The following is a 15125-nucleotide window of genomic DNA, read 5'->3' on the forward strand; positions in this document are numbered from 1 at the left end:
CTGAGTTCATTCAACCCCCTGCTAAAGCAGAGTCACCCACAGCAGCTTGCCCAGGATCACTCCAGAGGAGACTCCACAACTTCTCTGGGCAGCCTGCTGTAGGGCTCCAACACCCTAGCAGCAAAGAAGTTTCTCCTTACGTTCAGATAGAACCTCCTGGGTTATAGTTTGCCACCACTGCCCCTTCTATTGTCACTGGGCATCACTGACAAGAATCTAAACCCATCCTCTTGACACCTGCCCTTCAAATATTGATAAGCATTAACATTTATAAGCATAGTCCCAGGCATCCTGCTCACCAGATCAAGAACAAAATACCCAGGAAAACAATTTGTGAGAGCTGGGAAAACAGCAGAACCAAAACTAAGCCTAATTTCTATAAAACTAAAGTGGAAAAAGTCCTGACCTTGTCTATGCTTTAAGTTCTTCACACTACTCAAGTGCTACAGACTGCTGGAGCGTGCAGTTGAGTCACACTTGTTTTACACACCAAAACACTAAGATCAGGACACTGAACTTTTAAAGCAACACAGCTTTTGCCTCCAAAAGCCTTTTAAAAGTGTGACTTTGTATTAGTAAAATCATTGCACCCCAAGTGGGTGAGCTATACTGAGTCAAACTTTCAAGAAGTTGAAAGGCTTTCTAAGTAGGAAACCAACTTCTACCCTCCTTTTGAGGCTGCATGAAAGAAGTGATGTAAACCAGCTGTCCAGACATCACAAGGATCTCTGCTGTCTGCTGTCTGCTAACATTGCCACAGATTTCTTTGTCCTGCTTGAGATGTTACTGCTCTTCTGAAAAGAAACGAAAATACCCAATGAAAGGATAAAAAGGAAAGCCAAGGCAGGAGGTCAGATGCATTTCTGTGAAGTCTCAGAAGTTTCCACATTTGAGCCAGAAACTGTGGTATTGCTCCTCCTTTGTTTATGGATACTGTAAACATAAAGCAGCAATGGGACAGTAACCATTAAAGAAGTTAATCAGCACTGCTCAGGCACTATCCAGGCTGTCATGGGAACACACAAGCCCTTCACTGCTGAAACTGCAGCCCTACACAAATCCACTTGGCATGGATTTCAGCCCAAGCTGCTGGCCTGGGACTGAATTTATTGAGCTGGAAGTGGTAAGAGTCCTCTTTGTCCAACGGGTATAAAAGAAAACAAGGGCACACAGAGGAGCAGTAAGGGCATGGGACTGTGGTGAGGCATGGGACCCAGGATCACCCAGGATCTACTCACAGGTTACACAAACTTCAGAGAAAAGTGACACATTTAGAAGCATCAGCACTTGATAAGACTGGGTCTGTACTATTTCCCCTGGAGATGATCCAGCAGCTCAGTGCTTCACTGCTGACACAGCACAACCCCAGGGAGCACAGGCACAGGGGGGCTTCCAGGTGCACCAGGTATGGCCCCCTGAACCAAGGCAGGTTCAACTCACTTAAACCATTCCCCAGAGGTGTTTATTAACCTGTTTTTGTAAATCTCCAGTGAAACAACTTTCCTGGGCAACCTCTTTGAGCTCGCAGCTTGTAGCCATCATTTCTTGCCCTAAGCAAGATGCAGAACAGTGCAGTGCCTTTCCATTTTTGGTGTGTGTTAAGTGATGCTAGTAAGCTTCCCTTGAAGAAAAAAAGAAGGAAAAAGACAGCTTCTTGATGTAGTCCTGGTAGATAAAAGCATCAAGTTATCCAAGAGAATGTAAAGAACAGCTGAGAAAGTCGCAAAATGTACATGGAAGCTGAGGAAGGGCAAACAAAAGGAGCTTGTGCATTCTTAGGGACTTATCAGAGAGCTTGCAACTTCCATAAGGAGATTAATAAAATCCATGTTAGAGCACAGGCAGAATCCCAGGCAGTGTGTGGTAAAAGAGGAGCTCAGACAAGCAGTTGTGTGACACTAAGGACAAGGTGTAAATGTGGGCTCTGTAAGGAATGTCTGTAGCACACAAGGTTCCCTCTCTGAGCCACTCTGCTTTATGCTGGGTGCTGTGGGCACAGACAGGAGGAAAAGGTCTTTGCCTCAGCTGTTATCATCTAACTGTTGCTTTGGATCTTGTTATCTTTCACTCTGTCTGAAGAGGCCAGGTGGTTCAGCAGGAAACTCAATGTCACCTGAAGATGACATTTACTTCAAGATGCACACAAGTCATAGCTGAAGCTCTCCAGACCTACCAAAAACTTGAAACTGGTATCACAGGAGGCAAGAAGATTCCGAGACAGAAAAGTATAGGATGGCTTCAGTATAGACTGAAATCTCTTCTTGGTTACAGATTTAAATCAATGGAAATACAAAATTCATATGTATGGGACTCAGAAAGATTAGCTTGAAAGAGAGCTTTAAGATTAATGAGTCAAACCCTTAATCCAGCACTGTCAGGTCACCACTAAACCCTCAGCACCACATCTCCACAGCTTTAAAACTCCTCCAGGGATGAAGACTCTACCACTGCCCTGAGCAGCCTGGTCCAGGCCTTGACAACCCTCCCCTTTGGGGGAAAGAAATTGTCCAATCTAAACTTTCCCTGGTACAACTTGAGGCCATTTCCTTGTCCTATCACTTGTTCCTTGGGAGAAGAGACCGGCCCCCATCTGGCTCAAACCTCCTTTCAAGGACTTAAAGAGAGCCACAGAAGGTCTCCCAAATAATGTGTATTTATACCTGAGGAACCATGGTAGAAAGTGATTCACCCTCCACAGGAGGACAAAAGAAGAGCATAGAGGGAGGGAAGGAGATTCTGAAGAAGCAATTAAGATTATTACCTGCAAACAAAAAAAAAAAAAACAACTGTAAAGTTCTTTTATTGGTAAAATGCTAAAGCACTGTCAGAGATTTGTGGTTACTTATCCTCTTCCTTCTAAGAGAGGAAAAAAAGTTTAGCAAAGCAGTCTGGGGAGTTATGAAGAGGAAGGAGGTATAGTTTGTGATAAGCCTCAAACAATGGTCCTGTTGAGTGTAGCCACTGAGCTGGAAGAAAATAAACCCTCTGATAAAGCAAGAAATTCTGCATAGACAGCACTAGCTCCCAGAGCTGAGACAGGAATTATAATGACCCATGTGTGCACACAAACAGAGTTCCCAGCAGAGACTGGAGGGAGTATCTATAGACTTTTACCCACATTTTACCAGTAGGGCCTCTACTGTTCCCTAAGAAAAGTTTATTTTCACAAAACTCACACAAAGAAGCTTATCTGTGCAGATTAATTCATCAGATGGGTTTGGAACAAAATATTCCCCTAGGTTTGAGAGGATTTTAAGATGTTCATGAAGAAAACAAGCAAAGCCACCACAAAATTTGCATTATCTTCCCTTTTTTATCTTCCTTCCTGGTGTTAGATGACAGATGTGTGCCAGTGTCAGCTGACAGTCCTAATATCTGCTCATCACGCAGCTTCTGCAGCCTTGCCTCACCCCAGCTTCCCTGTGTGACCCCAAGGACTTGACCAAGCTCTTCCACACCCAAAGCAGGAACAAGGTAAATGTGCTGGGCCAGTGTGTGAAAGAATGGAAGTTACTGGGGGTTGGTTTGCATGTGCAGATGCTGCTCAAGCAACGAGCAGTCATGACCAGCTAACAGTTAAAAGAAAAGACTTCCATGAGCCACAGCACCCAAATTTTCACTACCTGTGGACTTGGAAGCTCTGCAAAGGGAGAGGCTGCAGTGATTGAGTTAAATGGAAAAGGCCTTGGGGGCAAGAAAAAAGCTAGGGATAGACTTTCATTGGGGCCTGTTCTGACAGGAGAAGGGAGATTTAGACTAGATAAAAGAAAGAAATTTTTCACACTGACCACAGGTTATGAGACACCAGCCCAAGCTGCCCAGAGAGGTGAGAGACACCTCTGGAAACATTCCAGGTCATGTTGTGTGGGGCTCAGAGCAACTCCTTCTAGTTGCAGATGTCCCTGCTGACTGCTGGGGAGTTGGATTAGGTAACTTTTAAAGGTCCCTTCCAACCCAAACCAACCTGAAATTCTGTATACTGGGTTCCAGCAGTATGAAATCCACCGTAACTGGAGCAAGGCAAGCAGGAAATCCCACAAAGAAAATGCACAAAAGCACTCAGCCCTTTGCAAAGCACAAGCTGGAAAGATCACCCAAGTGCTCAGGAGTTTGTAAAGCACTTCTGCTAGCTCTGAAATGCTTGGGTTAGGAACTCTTGGGCTTGCACCACCTTCAGAAGCAAAAGGCAACATACTCACCCTTCGCAAGCTGCACGAAGCCAAGAATGATGATCAGAGCCAGCGCCAGCAGCTTTGCTGCAGCAAAGGCATCCTGAACACGAGTAGCAGCTTTCACACTGTAACAATTCACTGCTGTGAGGAGCACTGGGGAGAAAAGGACAAGAAGAGCCACATCAGTTTCCAGTGAAACACCTAAACCAGAAAGCAAAGGATAACAAACTGGAATTTGCTTTTTTGCTAAAACTTAAGCAAGTACAAAGAGTCTCTTCCTCAAACAGAAACCCTTCCAAAGCAAGGCTCTGTGGGCACACAATTCTCTCTTCTGCCTTCAGACAGGTGGCTTGGGCAGTGCATACACTCCCTGGGACAACTGCCCTGCCCCACTGCAAACCACACATCTCAGGGCATGCAAATAGAAGTGCTTACTGCAACACTTAGCATCAAAGTGCTTGGCCTCCATCCCTGTCAAGCTGATCCAATTTAATGCCACTGGTGTGTGACAACACCACAGAAGTGCCAGACCAAGCTTCCAGAGCTGGTAAATAGTTATTTGTCTAACAATAGCACCTAGAAGGCTATGGAGGCCACAGTGTGCTGCTTGCTGCATAAACAGATGTCCCTGTCCTGACCCGTTTGGGAAGCTGAGACCTGCAGGTCAGCAGCACAGATGGAAGGAGGAGCTGGATCTAAGGTAACCCTCATCCCCTGCCTGACCCCCAGTGCCAGGGAGGGTGGTGCAGGCTTTCAGTGATGCTCACACAGCCACACACCACAGTGATGGACAAAAGGGATGCAGAGAGCAGGCCAGAGCAGCAACTCAGGTTTGCTGTGGCTGCTCCTGTACTTGGATCGTGCAGCATCCCCATGCTGCATTCTGCTTGCTGGGAAGCTCCCATTCCTTACAAGTTGCTCAGTGGTTAATGCAACTAATAAAGCCTCCTTTCCCACTTCCTTTTTCCCCCCCCCTCTTTTCCCTCATTACTGCCTTTTATATCACCCTCTCCTGCCACCATGCAGTGTGGCACTCTTACCAGGCAAGGGACAGAATGAACTAGGGCCTGTCTAAAGCCCTGAAGCTGCTGACTGGACAAGTTTTACCTGCTTTGAAGAAAATAATGGCTAAAACCTCTCTTGCTCTTCCAAATCACTTACTATTTTTGTGTCCTGCTCACTCCCTGCTCCCCAGAGCCTGTTGCTTGTTATAGAGATGAGCAAATGTCACACAGAGAATGACAGTGCTCCATGTGCTGGATGCCCTCCTCTCCTTGTGTCCCTTGCACCAAGCCACCCCTTGCTGCTTCCACACCAGCTTGTCGCCAATCCCTGGAGCCAACCAGTCACTGAGCAGCTTGGGGAAGAGCAGATCTCAACCCTTCTTCTTTTGTTAGAGGCTTTTCCCTGTGGGATCCTTTCCAGGCTGGCCTCTGCCCCTGTGGCAAAGGCTCTTCCCCACATCCTGCAGTTCACTTTCACAGGATCCCACTGCCTCAAGCAGAGTCAAACAGCTGCTCCCCAAAATATTCACCTTCAAGGCAGATCACCTTTTCCTGAGGTTTCAGGCAGTAGCTACACTGACAGTTTAAAGCCCAGAGCATCTGATGTAGATACTGCAGCTGTAAGCAAACCCCCAGAAGCATGAGGGGGATCAGCAGCACCTTCACTGAGTCATCAATGTCTCCAGGAGACTGTCAGTAGAGATTCTGACCACAAGCCTGCCCTAGTGGGGCTGAGCCACATGGGATGCTTCAGAACAGTGGAGGAAAAGGGATGGATAATTAGTCAGATGGTTTGTACTGCCCAGCAAGAGCATCCCGTGCCTTAAGACCCTCAACACACATGGAGCATCACAGTGAGAAGCACAACTCACCCCTACTCTGAAGCTGGGTGCACCCTGAGCACACACAGGCACGTGAAGGACACAGGCTCCAGCACACTGCGCATTCACTACCTCACCTCCAACCTGAGACAGCTGAGCAGGATCAGCAGTGCCTGCTTTTGCTCTCTGGCTTGTGACAGGACCATGTACCAGAGCTGCCCACGTCTCATCAGCTTAGAGCAAAGGCACATTCCTGCAATCTCATCCCCTGCCTCCCAGCAAGGGTACAATAAGCTGCAAACTGAGAAATGAAACTATGGGAGAAGACAAAGAGTATTTGGGTATTTAAAAGGGTCCTGCTGGTGCACTGCCAGCCTGCATCCTGCCATGCCTGTGGTACGAGTTCAAGGAATTACACTCAGAGCCCACGTCAGAGCTGGGAATAGCCTTCCCAGAACATATGGGCACAGACAAGCTCAGATGCACCCACAGACTGGCTTCAGAGAGCTTGGTCATTGGGCACTGCAGTATCTGGGTCCAACAGCAACAAATAGACTTCATGTTCCTGCTCAAGCAAGTGAGTGACAGGAGCTCCCAGTGCCTCAGAGCACATGCAGGCCAGAAGGGATATGAGCTGCATCATTCACAGGGGTCTGAGACCCCACTATGGCCTCAGCACAACAGCAACATGCATCAGGCTGAGAGGATTCAAGCGTCTGTATTGCTAAAGGCTGCTTGTGGGGGATCTTCAGGGAGGGGAGAGCAAAGCCAGTCCCGCTGCAGCAGACCACACATCCCAGAATATGATGTTTGCTTTCAGGATCCCTGGCTTCCCCCTGCCACCACCAACCCCCCAGGGACTGGTGTCCTCTTAAGACAAGAGTATTGGAAGTTTGGAGAAAGAGATGGAAGCCTTCACAAAGAAGTGCTTGTGCGTGTGGTGCAGCATGCCCTACAAGAATGAAAGCAGAAGGAGGAATTTCAGATTCACTTTTTTTGTTGTGTCATACCTTTCTAACCCCCAACACTTGGGGGTTGTTGGGGCATTTGTAGTGGGTGAGCTCAAAACGACCCAGAGGTGTTTCATTGGGAAGGACACACATGAGCTCCCACACGGGTCACAGGACAGCAGGAGCTGGGCTTTGGCTGACCTGCTTCGGCAAGCAGCCCAGAACAAGCAGTGAGGAACAGAGCTGACAAACCTGCCACACCACCTCCCCCTGCCCCAGGGTCCCTCCACCCCGTGCTGTGCAGGGGAGATATGGTGCATCTGACTGCAAAGACACAGCCTGCCTGGGTTTGGAGGCTTTTCAGCATCCAGCAGCAGGCCAGCACTATCGAGGGCTTGCAGGGTCACAGCTCTGTCACCTTGCAGAAGGCTGGGAGGTATCTGCCTCCAGCCAGCATGACAAAAGGGACATTGTCCAGATAGAGAGGGGAGGAGAACACACAGGTTAGCAAGGTCAGCTGGCAATGTCTATGCAACAGGGGGGAGGTGAAGGGGAGAGAAGAAAACCCAGTGAGCTGTCACCAAGCACTGATCACAATTCACCTGCAAAAAGCACCTCTGGTGAATCCTAATGGGGAGGACAAGGATGGAGCAGAGGATCCAGGACTCGCTTTGAGCAGCAATTACACTAAAAATAAACCTGCCCTTGTTTACAGAGGGATATTTCAGGGATGAGCTAACACATCTAAAAGCACACTGCTCCTGCAAGAGAAGGCAGCCCTCAGAGGTGTGGCAGTGATGTTCCCTTCCCCATTTAGGCATTCTGTTTCTTTGACAAAAGCTGCTTCAGCCCCCCCGACATGAAATGCTGACTTTCTCAGGGCCGTTTCTCATGTTCTGCAGGGATTCCATGGACAGCAGTGCTGGACATAAAAGGCAAAAGCTTTCTCTGTAGTTCAAACCAAAAAACAACTGAAGCAGCTGTACTGAGCCCTTAAAAACATCACTGCCAGATAAACAGGCCCCATAAAAATAAGAAAACACTTTGGGGTAGAGCCTCTGAACAAGGCTGAGAGCTTCTTCCAAACCAGTCATGATGCTGAGCCTTTCAAGTCACAATCTCCCTCCTCTGCTTTTCCCACTGTGCAATAATATTTGTCTTTCCTAAAGGAGTGTGGTGGAGTTACTACTACGCTTAAATGCTTTCAATGTAGGAAGGGCTAAAAAAAAAAAACAAACCCAAACAAAACAAAAAACAACCCAGTCTCACCCACCAAAAAAGAACCCTCCAGACACTGAGGAAAGAAGACAGACTGAAAACTCCACAACAAATTCCAGTGGCTGCTCAGTTTCCCAGGAGAGCAGAGGGCTAGGGCTTCTTAAAGCAGCAAGCTTTATTCTTGATCCAAGATGCTACCCAGCGAAGCAGGGCTGCGGGACTCCTGCTGGCACAGCTCTGGTCACCTCAGCTGAACTGCTCCACATCAGCTCCGGGGGAAAGCTGCACAGCCAGGGCTTTACTATGAATCAGGCCAGTGATACGATGCAGGGCAAGATGAGACTGCACTGCCCTAATTTCTGCAGCACCTTTCCTCAGGCTACAGCCACTGGCTGCTGTCAGAAGCCAGCGCTGCAGCCAGGCAGACCTTTTGAGTGAGCCATTGGGGCTGTTCTTGGGAATCATTCTAGAAATAAGGATTTCAGCAAGACATGATGTGACCCTGTCTGCCTGTCTGATTCAGCAGCCCCTCTCCAAAGGTTTTACATTAATGGGCATAATAGGAGCTAGAAAGCTGCAGTGTAAGAGGGGGTGGTTGTATTTACTCCTGGCAGAAGCAGGAATGATAGCAGTTTTGGCTGCTATAGACAGAACATGTTCAAAAGGTGCTGTTCACCCCTTCATGTCTTCTGCTGACTGCTCGCCCTGGCTGAGAGTTTAATTTCATAGAATCATGGAATGGTTTGGGTTAGGGGGGACCGTAAAGATCATCTAGTTCAAATCCCCCCCCACCATGGGCTGGGACACCTTCCACTGACAAGTTTGCTCAACATCTTGTCCAGCCTGGCCTTGAACACCTCTGGTGGGGGAATACATCCACAATCTCCCTGGTTAACCTGTTCCAGTGTCTCACCACCCTTACTGTAAAGAATTTCTTTTAATATCCAGTCTAAGATAGTTGAAGATATTGAAGCCACAGGGTAAGCCAAAGCCTTTCAAAGAGAAGTTCAGCTTTCAGAAAAGAATAGCAGGGTATGGCTTCAATCATTTACTTGGCCCTAGGAGTCCCAGCTGGCTTCAGGCATGTCACTGAACCTGCTCTGTTGGCACTCACCTGCACAATCAGGTAATTTCCCTGCTACTGATAGGGACAAGGATAAACTGACAAATACAACAGAAGACCCAGAACCTTGCCCCCCAGCAATTCACACTGTATAGGCATATTCCTTTGAACTCAAGTGCCAAGATTTTTCTCAACCATGATTTCTAGGTGATACAAGGAATAAATCCCTACAAAGCTGAAAGGGATCATGAGAATGCCCACACAGAACAAGTCCATGACAAGCACTATAAGCAACCACAGCTCCTGTGACTACAAAGGGAAGGCAGGATGTAGTAAAGCTGCCCTGTGGGCACGTGGTTCTGCCCAAAGCAAACAGCATGTGAATGGAGCCCTAAAGCAAGCAACCCAAGGCTTGGCATTTATGATGCAATGATCTTGGCAAATATCATACAGAAAAAGGCAGGGCTGCAGCTTTCCTGGGGTAATGGAATGTGGCCAAGGATCAGAGATGGAGTAAAGACAGTGCTCAGAGAGGCTTTATTGGGTAAAAAAAGCAAACAAACAGCTGATCCACAGCTCTCATCTCTCAATCACAGAAGAAAAAAGGATCCAGTTCCAGCACCAGATGTAACTTGCTGATGGGGTGATGGGAGTTTGCTCAACCCAAGACCTTCAGCAGCCTTTCAGGTGAAATGTCTGCAGTAAGTGTAGGAATTCTTGAGAGACCAGCACAGCTGCATTCATGCTCCCTGTGAGGTAACACACCTGGGGAGCCTTGCACAATGTCACTTTTCTCCTTTGTTTCATCTCCCATAGGTTTCCTGTAGTGTTTCCTAAATAATTCAGTCTGTACCTCTCTAACAAGGGTAAGTGTGCTTGAGCAGATTGCTTTGAAGCAGCAAACTCAACTAACTTGCTACAAGTTACCCAAGGATTGCTACCTGTGGCATTGCAGGACCAGAACAAAAGTGTGTAATAGGACAGGGAACCTGTAGGAAGGAAAGGAAAAATGAAGGGAAATCCTCCACTTCATCTTCCCCACTGGGACTGTAACACTGTCCACACAGAGGATAAATGATGCAACAATTCCCTTTTCTAACTTACACACTTCCAAAGCACTAAACCCTTACAATTTTAAGATGATGCTTCCATTTACCATCTGCTAGCAGATGTTAATTTTCTCTTCATAGTTACTTATAGTTCTCACCTCCTTTACATTTCCCCATCCTGCAGCAAAGGCTGCTCTCCTCTCACCCTTTGGAAAGTGCAGATGATGGACAAGCATCTTTCTCTTCTACCACAGACAGTGCAACCAGGTTTCACACAGAGACAAGAGAAGTTGAACCCAGAGCCACCAAGAAACACACTGCAGGGATGACCAGCAGCACATGGCACAGACACAAAAGGTCCACGTGATTTAAAGAGAACTGCTGCCTAAGCTCACCAGAGGTTAGACATGGTGAAAATAAAGAGTACAAAACCAAGGAATGACATTACACTGACTACAGTGCTTTAAACCCAGGGGAAAAAAAATCAATTCACTAAGGCCAAAAAACATCCCAATTTATATTCAAGTGGCTGTGACACCACAGTGTCTTTCAATAGTCTCAGGTGTCTATTTCTAATAGCACAATCTAACAGGAGACAAACCTACAAGGACATAGAAAAATCAGCTTTATAGGTCTTAAGTGCAGACTTGTGCCTTGCAAGGTGCTAAAAAGACTAAGCAGAAGGAAAAATTTTACAGATACTTCTTGGAGGACAAATCCCTGGAGAAACTTAACAGCCTGGGCAATCAGTCTGTAGAAGGGAAATGCTTAATGGCACATGAGGCTGCTGGAACGAGCACTTGGCTCCAGAGCAAGTGTGTCTGTCCAGTAATAAACATACCTGACAGCATTTTACAGTTCCCTTTGTATCTGTCTTCCCAAAATAGCAGTGCTGCTGAGGAATCAGGGGATGGGGGCATCAACAAATGACAGACGAAAGTAGAAAGCAAAGGCTGCCCTAAACTGAGTTTAAAGAAAAGGGATCACCTCTAGCCCCAGCCCCTGACTGAGACCACGAGCTCTGGATGTCTCCAACAAATGCTTGCAGACACCCTGAAGGTGTCACAGCTTCGTGCCTCTGCTGGATTTCAGCTCCAGGAAGCCTCTGGTGCTGAAACAGGCTCTGAGCTGGGAGCCAGCGAAGTTAGTGCAGAGTGGGGTGATGGTACCATTTCATCATGCAGCACAGATCCCAGAAGCATCCACACCCTCAAGCTTCCAGAATTCTGGCAAGAATAAATTCACAAGCATTCACTTGCCACCTCTCTCTCTCAAGAGCTGTGCCAACCGGTGCAGCACAGCCAGGGCCAAAAGGCAGCAGCAGGGCTGACCAAGGAAGGGCTCAGGGAAGACTTTCATGGTTTGTAGATACTGCAGAGGCTGGATCTCGAGCACAGACAGACGTACTCATTGCTGTGGTACCAAGGTGACAGCAGTGATACAGTTCACACTATTCCAACTGTGTGGTACACGAAAAACTTAATTAAGAGCTGAGTAATTTTAGGGAAGCTAACTCTTAGCTTGTGGTAGGAGTTCCTATTTTGTCTCCTTAGAAAGGAGCTTGTATCATTCCTGTCGAAGCTTCTAGATTACACGATGGAGCAGTTCCATAAAAGAGGTCATTTTACCACAGCAAGACAAACAGTGCAGACTTTGCTTGGGAGAAAAAGGTGCTTTTCTTCCATTGCCAGCGAACTAAAAAGACACCTGAAGACACACAATAAGCCCCTAAATGTCACCATCCTTGCCAAAGAGACTGTCAGCTTCTGCACCTGCAAAACACAGCTTCTTGCCTGGCCCACAGTGATGTTACACTTACCCAGAAGAATCTTTCCATGGTTGTACTGAATTAGGTTCCACAAGTCCATGAGATGGTGGCTGAACTTGAACACTGAGTCATGGGTCATGAATTTAATGAACCTAATGAAAAATTCCAGGCAGGTTTTAGGCTGATTCATGCCACCTGTGCCATGCAGAGGGTCAGAATTCAGCTCTGCATGATGACTGGCAAGAAACTGCTTTCTCATCCATTGTATTTGATCTACTGACACGGGGACGATGAGACTGTTGGAATACTTGAAATACCTAATGAGGGTGCTCTGAATTAGACTGATGATGGAGTTACTCTGAAAAAGCCTTCCCAATTTGTCCCTGTCAGAAAAGAAAGACTGAAGGATCATGTAAATCATGTAAATCCTTCAAAGACCATAAAATCCAATGGGTCATTTGTTGTGAGAGCCAAGAGAGGGGTGCCAAGAAATGCAGCAGTTGCTTGCTGTGTTTCAAGAATCCTCCAAACCTTCATCCATTTCAGTACAGTCCTGCTAGTGTCAGAGGCTGCTTTCATTCATGCTACTCTCTAATTAAATGTGGGCTTAAAAAACCAACATCAGTCTTGCAACAGTAGCCACAGAGCAGGGATTCTACACAGACCCTTTCCTTCCACCCTGATCAACCAAGTCTCTATTTACTGATACAGTTTAGTCATTTAATTCACCTTCCTAGAGGAGAAGGCAAGAAAGAAAAATCTTCAAAGCTTCGCAGCCTGCTTGTCCTGGAAGATTACATTCCAAGCAGCAATGATGCAGAATAAACCCACCTTAAACAGACAAGGGTAAGATGTACTTTGTGCTTGCCTTGCTGCCACCTAATCCCTGCTATCTATCCATACCCTCACTTTCAAGAACTGGCCAAACAGCCAAACCTGTTAGAGTTGAAGAAAAACCTCAATACCAAATTGTATCCTGGGCTGCATCAAAAGCAGCATGGGCAGCAGGAGGAGGGAGACAATCCTCCCCCTCTACTCTGCCCTCATATAGACCCCACCTGGAGTTCTGCATCCAGCTCTGGAGCTCCCCACAGGACATGGAATTGGCTAGGGGAGGCCATGAAGATGATCTGAGGGTTGAAGCACCTCTCCTATGAAGACAGGCTGAGAAAGCTGGGGTTGTTCAGCCTGGAGAAGGCTCAGAGAAGACCTTACTGCAGCCTTCTACTATTTGAAATGGACTACAGAACAGCTCAATAAGGAGTTTCTACAAAGGCATGGAGTGATAGGATGAGGGATGATGGCTTCAAACCATGAGGGTGGTGAGGCACTGGCACAGGTTGCCCAGAGAAATTGGGGAGGCTCCAAGCTTGGAAATGTTCAAAGACAGGATGAGGACTTGAGCAACATGCTCTACTAGAAGGTGTCCCTACCCATGGCAGGTTGGAAGTAGACGATCTTTAAGGCCCCCTCCAACCCAACCCACTCTGTGATTCGAAATAAAGATGTTCCTGCTTTCAACACAGGCAACTTCAGGGTGAAGTGCTGACAACTCAATGGACTGTGGCTGTAATTTGGCAAGGACTCAAGGCATTTGTCCCCTCCCTTTTGCCAAACCCTGGATTTCAGATCATTCTCCTCCTTTAACTCAGTGTATTCATGGGAATGTCAGGCAACATTTGCTATTAGGTATGACCCAACTCTGCACTGACTGCTACCAATTCTTTCACTATTAGACTGCTCGTAACAAAAGAGACCCATGAAGAACAGGTGATCACTTCACTGGAATTCCACACTTGCAGAGGGAAATAATATTTCAGGAGCAGCAAAGGAAGTCTAAAGAAATGCTAAAGAAGATTAAAATGCCAGAGCTTGGAAAGGAGCAGATATTGCTGCAGGAATATTGGGGTTATTAGTGCCAGATTAGCATTTATAATTAACAAGTGATAAAAGGCTTCAGAAGCTAACAATCAAACCACTGACTTGACATTGAAGATCAAGAGTAAAATTATATGCAATTGGCAGGGTTTCTCAAGCTTCTCTGGAGCAGATTATATTGTCAAGAAACAAGTAAATTACCTGCCATGTAGCACATAGGCTGTATATAAAATGTGTGTGGGAAGAACAGTTCAGGAACTGGTGAAACACCAAGCAAGAACCAGTTCAGGTCTGGAAGCAGCATTATCCCTTATCTCCCTAATCTACAGGGAATTTACTGTATTCACAATTCAGAGCCCTCTCACATGTAGAAAATCTGCTAAAGAACAGGTGGACACAAGGAATATATATGAGCAAGAAGAAACTTTCCTGGAGCCTCTCTCTAGAACATACATTGTCTATTAGGTTGTGCTCTGTGATATTTTTAATGATTTCTGCAAGATTCATCATCTCAAATGTAAGAAATGTTGACACAGGTGGCTAAAGACTCTGGCCTACTCTCACTGTAAGACATCAAGGATGAACTTCCACCTGGACACTGATCCAGCCACTACCTGGACACCGCTTCTTCAGTGGGGACGAAAGAAGACAGGATTAAACACTGGCACACTATCCTTCTGCTACATGAAGATGGCTCTACAACATATATAAGAAAGCCTTTTCCAAGCTACACTTGCTACCTAAATATTCTCTTATCATGGATTGTCATTTATCTTCTGGCAGGAGCTTTGTATGTGCACCTGAGATACGGAGTACAGAATCCTTAGTAGTTTAATTCTTTGCCGTGTACAATGAGGATGCTCTTAGGTAGACATCACCAGATTTCAGCCAAGCACTAAAGCAGGCTGCTCAGGGAGCTGGGGGAGTCACCATCCCTGGAGGAATTCAAAAGACATGTAGACATGGCACCTTGGGACACAGTTTAGTGGCCATGGTGGTGTTGGGTTGGTGGCCAACTTGATGATCTTAGAGGTCTTTTCCAACCTTAATGAACCATGCAAAATCAGGACCTAGCAATCAAATATGCAAAGGCAGGACATAGTAACTGGCCTTCCAACTGCTATAGATGGGGTAAAGTTGGTTTAGATGAGATGGTATTTGGAGGAATCTAAATTACTGTTGGGTTTTCATGCATACGCACA

The 15125-nt window shown here is 46.6% G+C and overlaps 1 protein-coding gene across 1 annotated transcript in view; it reads right to left on the minus strand.

Annotated features, from left to right (window-relative positions):
* SLC7A5 (solute carrier family 7 member 5) overlaps positions 1–15125 on the minus strand; it is a 37661-nt gene that overhangs the window by 18744 nt on the left and 3792 nt on the right. Inside the window, exon 2 of the mRNA XM_054389554.1 lies at positions 4200–4325. Coding sequence (XP_054245529.1) covers positions 4200–4325 — 126 coding nt within the window. The remainder of the gene's footprint in view (positions 1–4199; positions 4326–15125) is intronic.

Source organism: Indicator indicator, chromosome 19, assembly GCF_027791375.1.
Source record: "Indicator indicator isolate 239-I01 chromosome 19, UM_Iind_1.1, whole genome shotgun sequence".
Lineage (NCBI taxonomy): Eukaryota > Metazoa > Chordata > Aves > Piciformes > Indicatoridae > Indicator > Indicator indicator.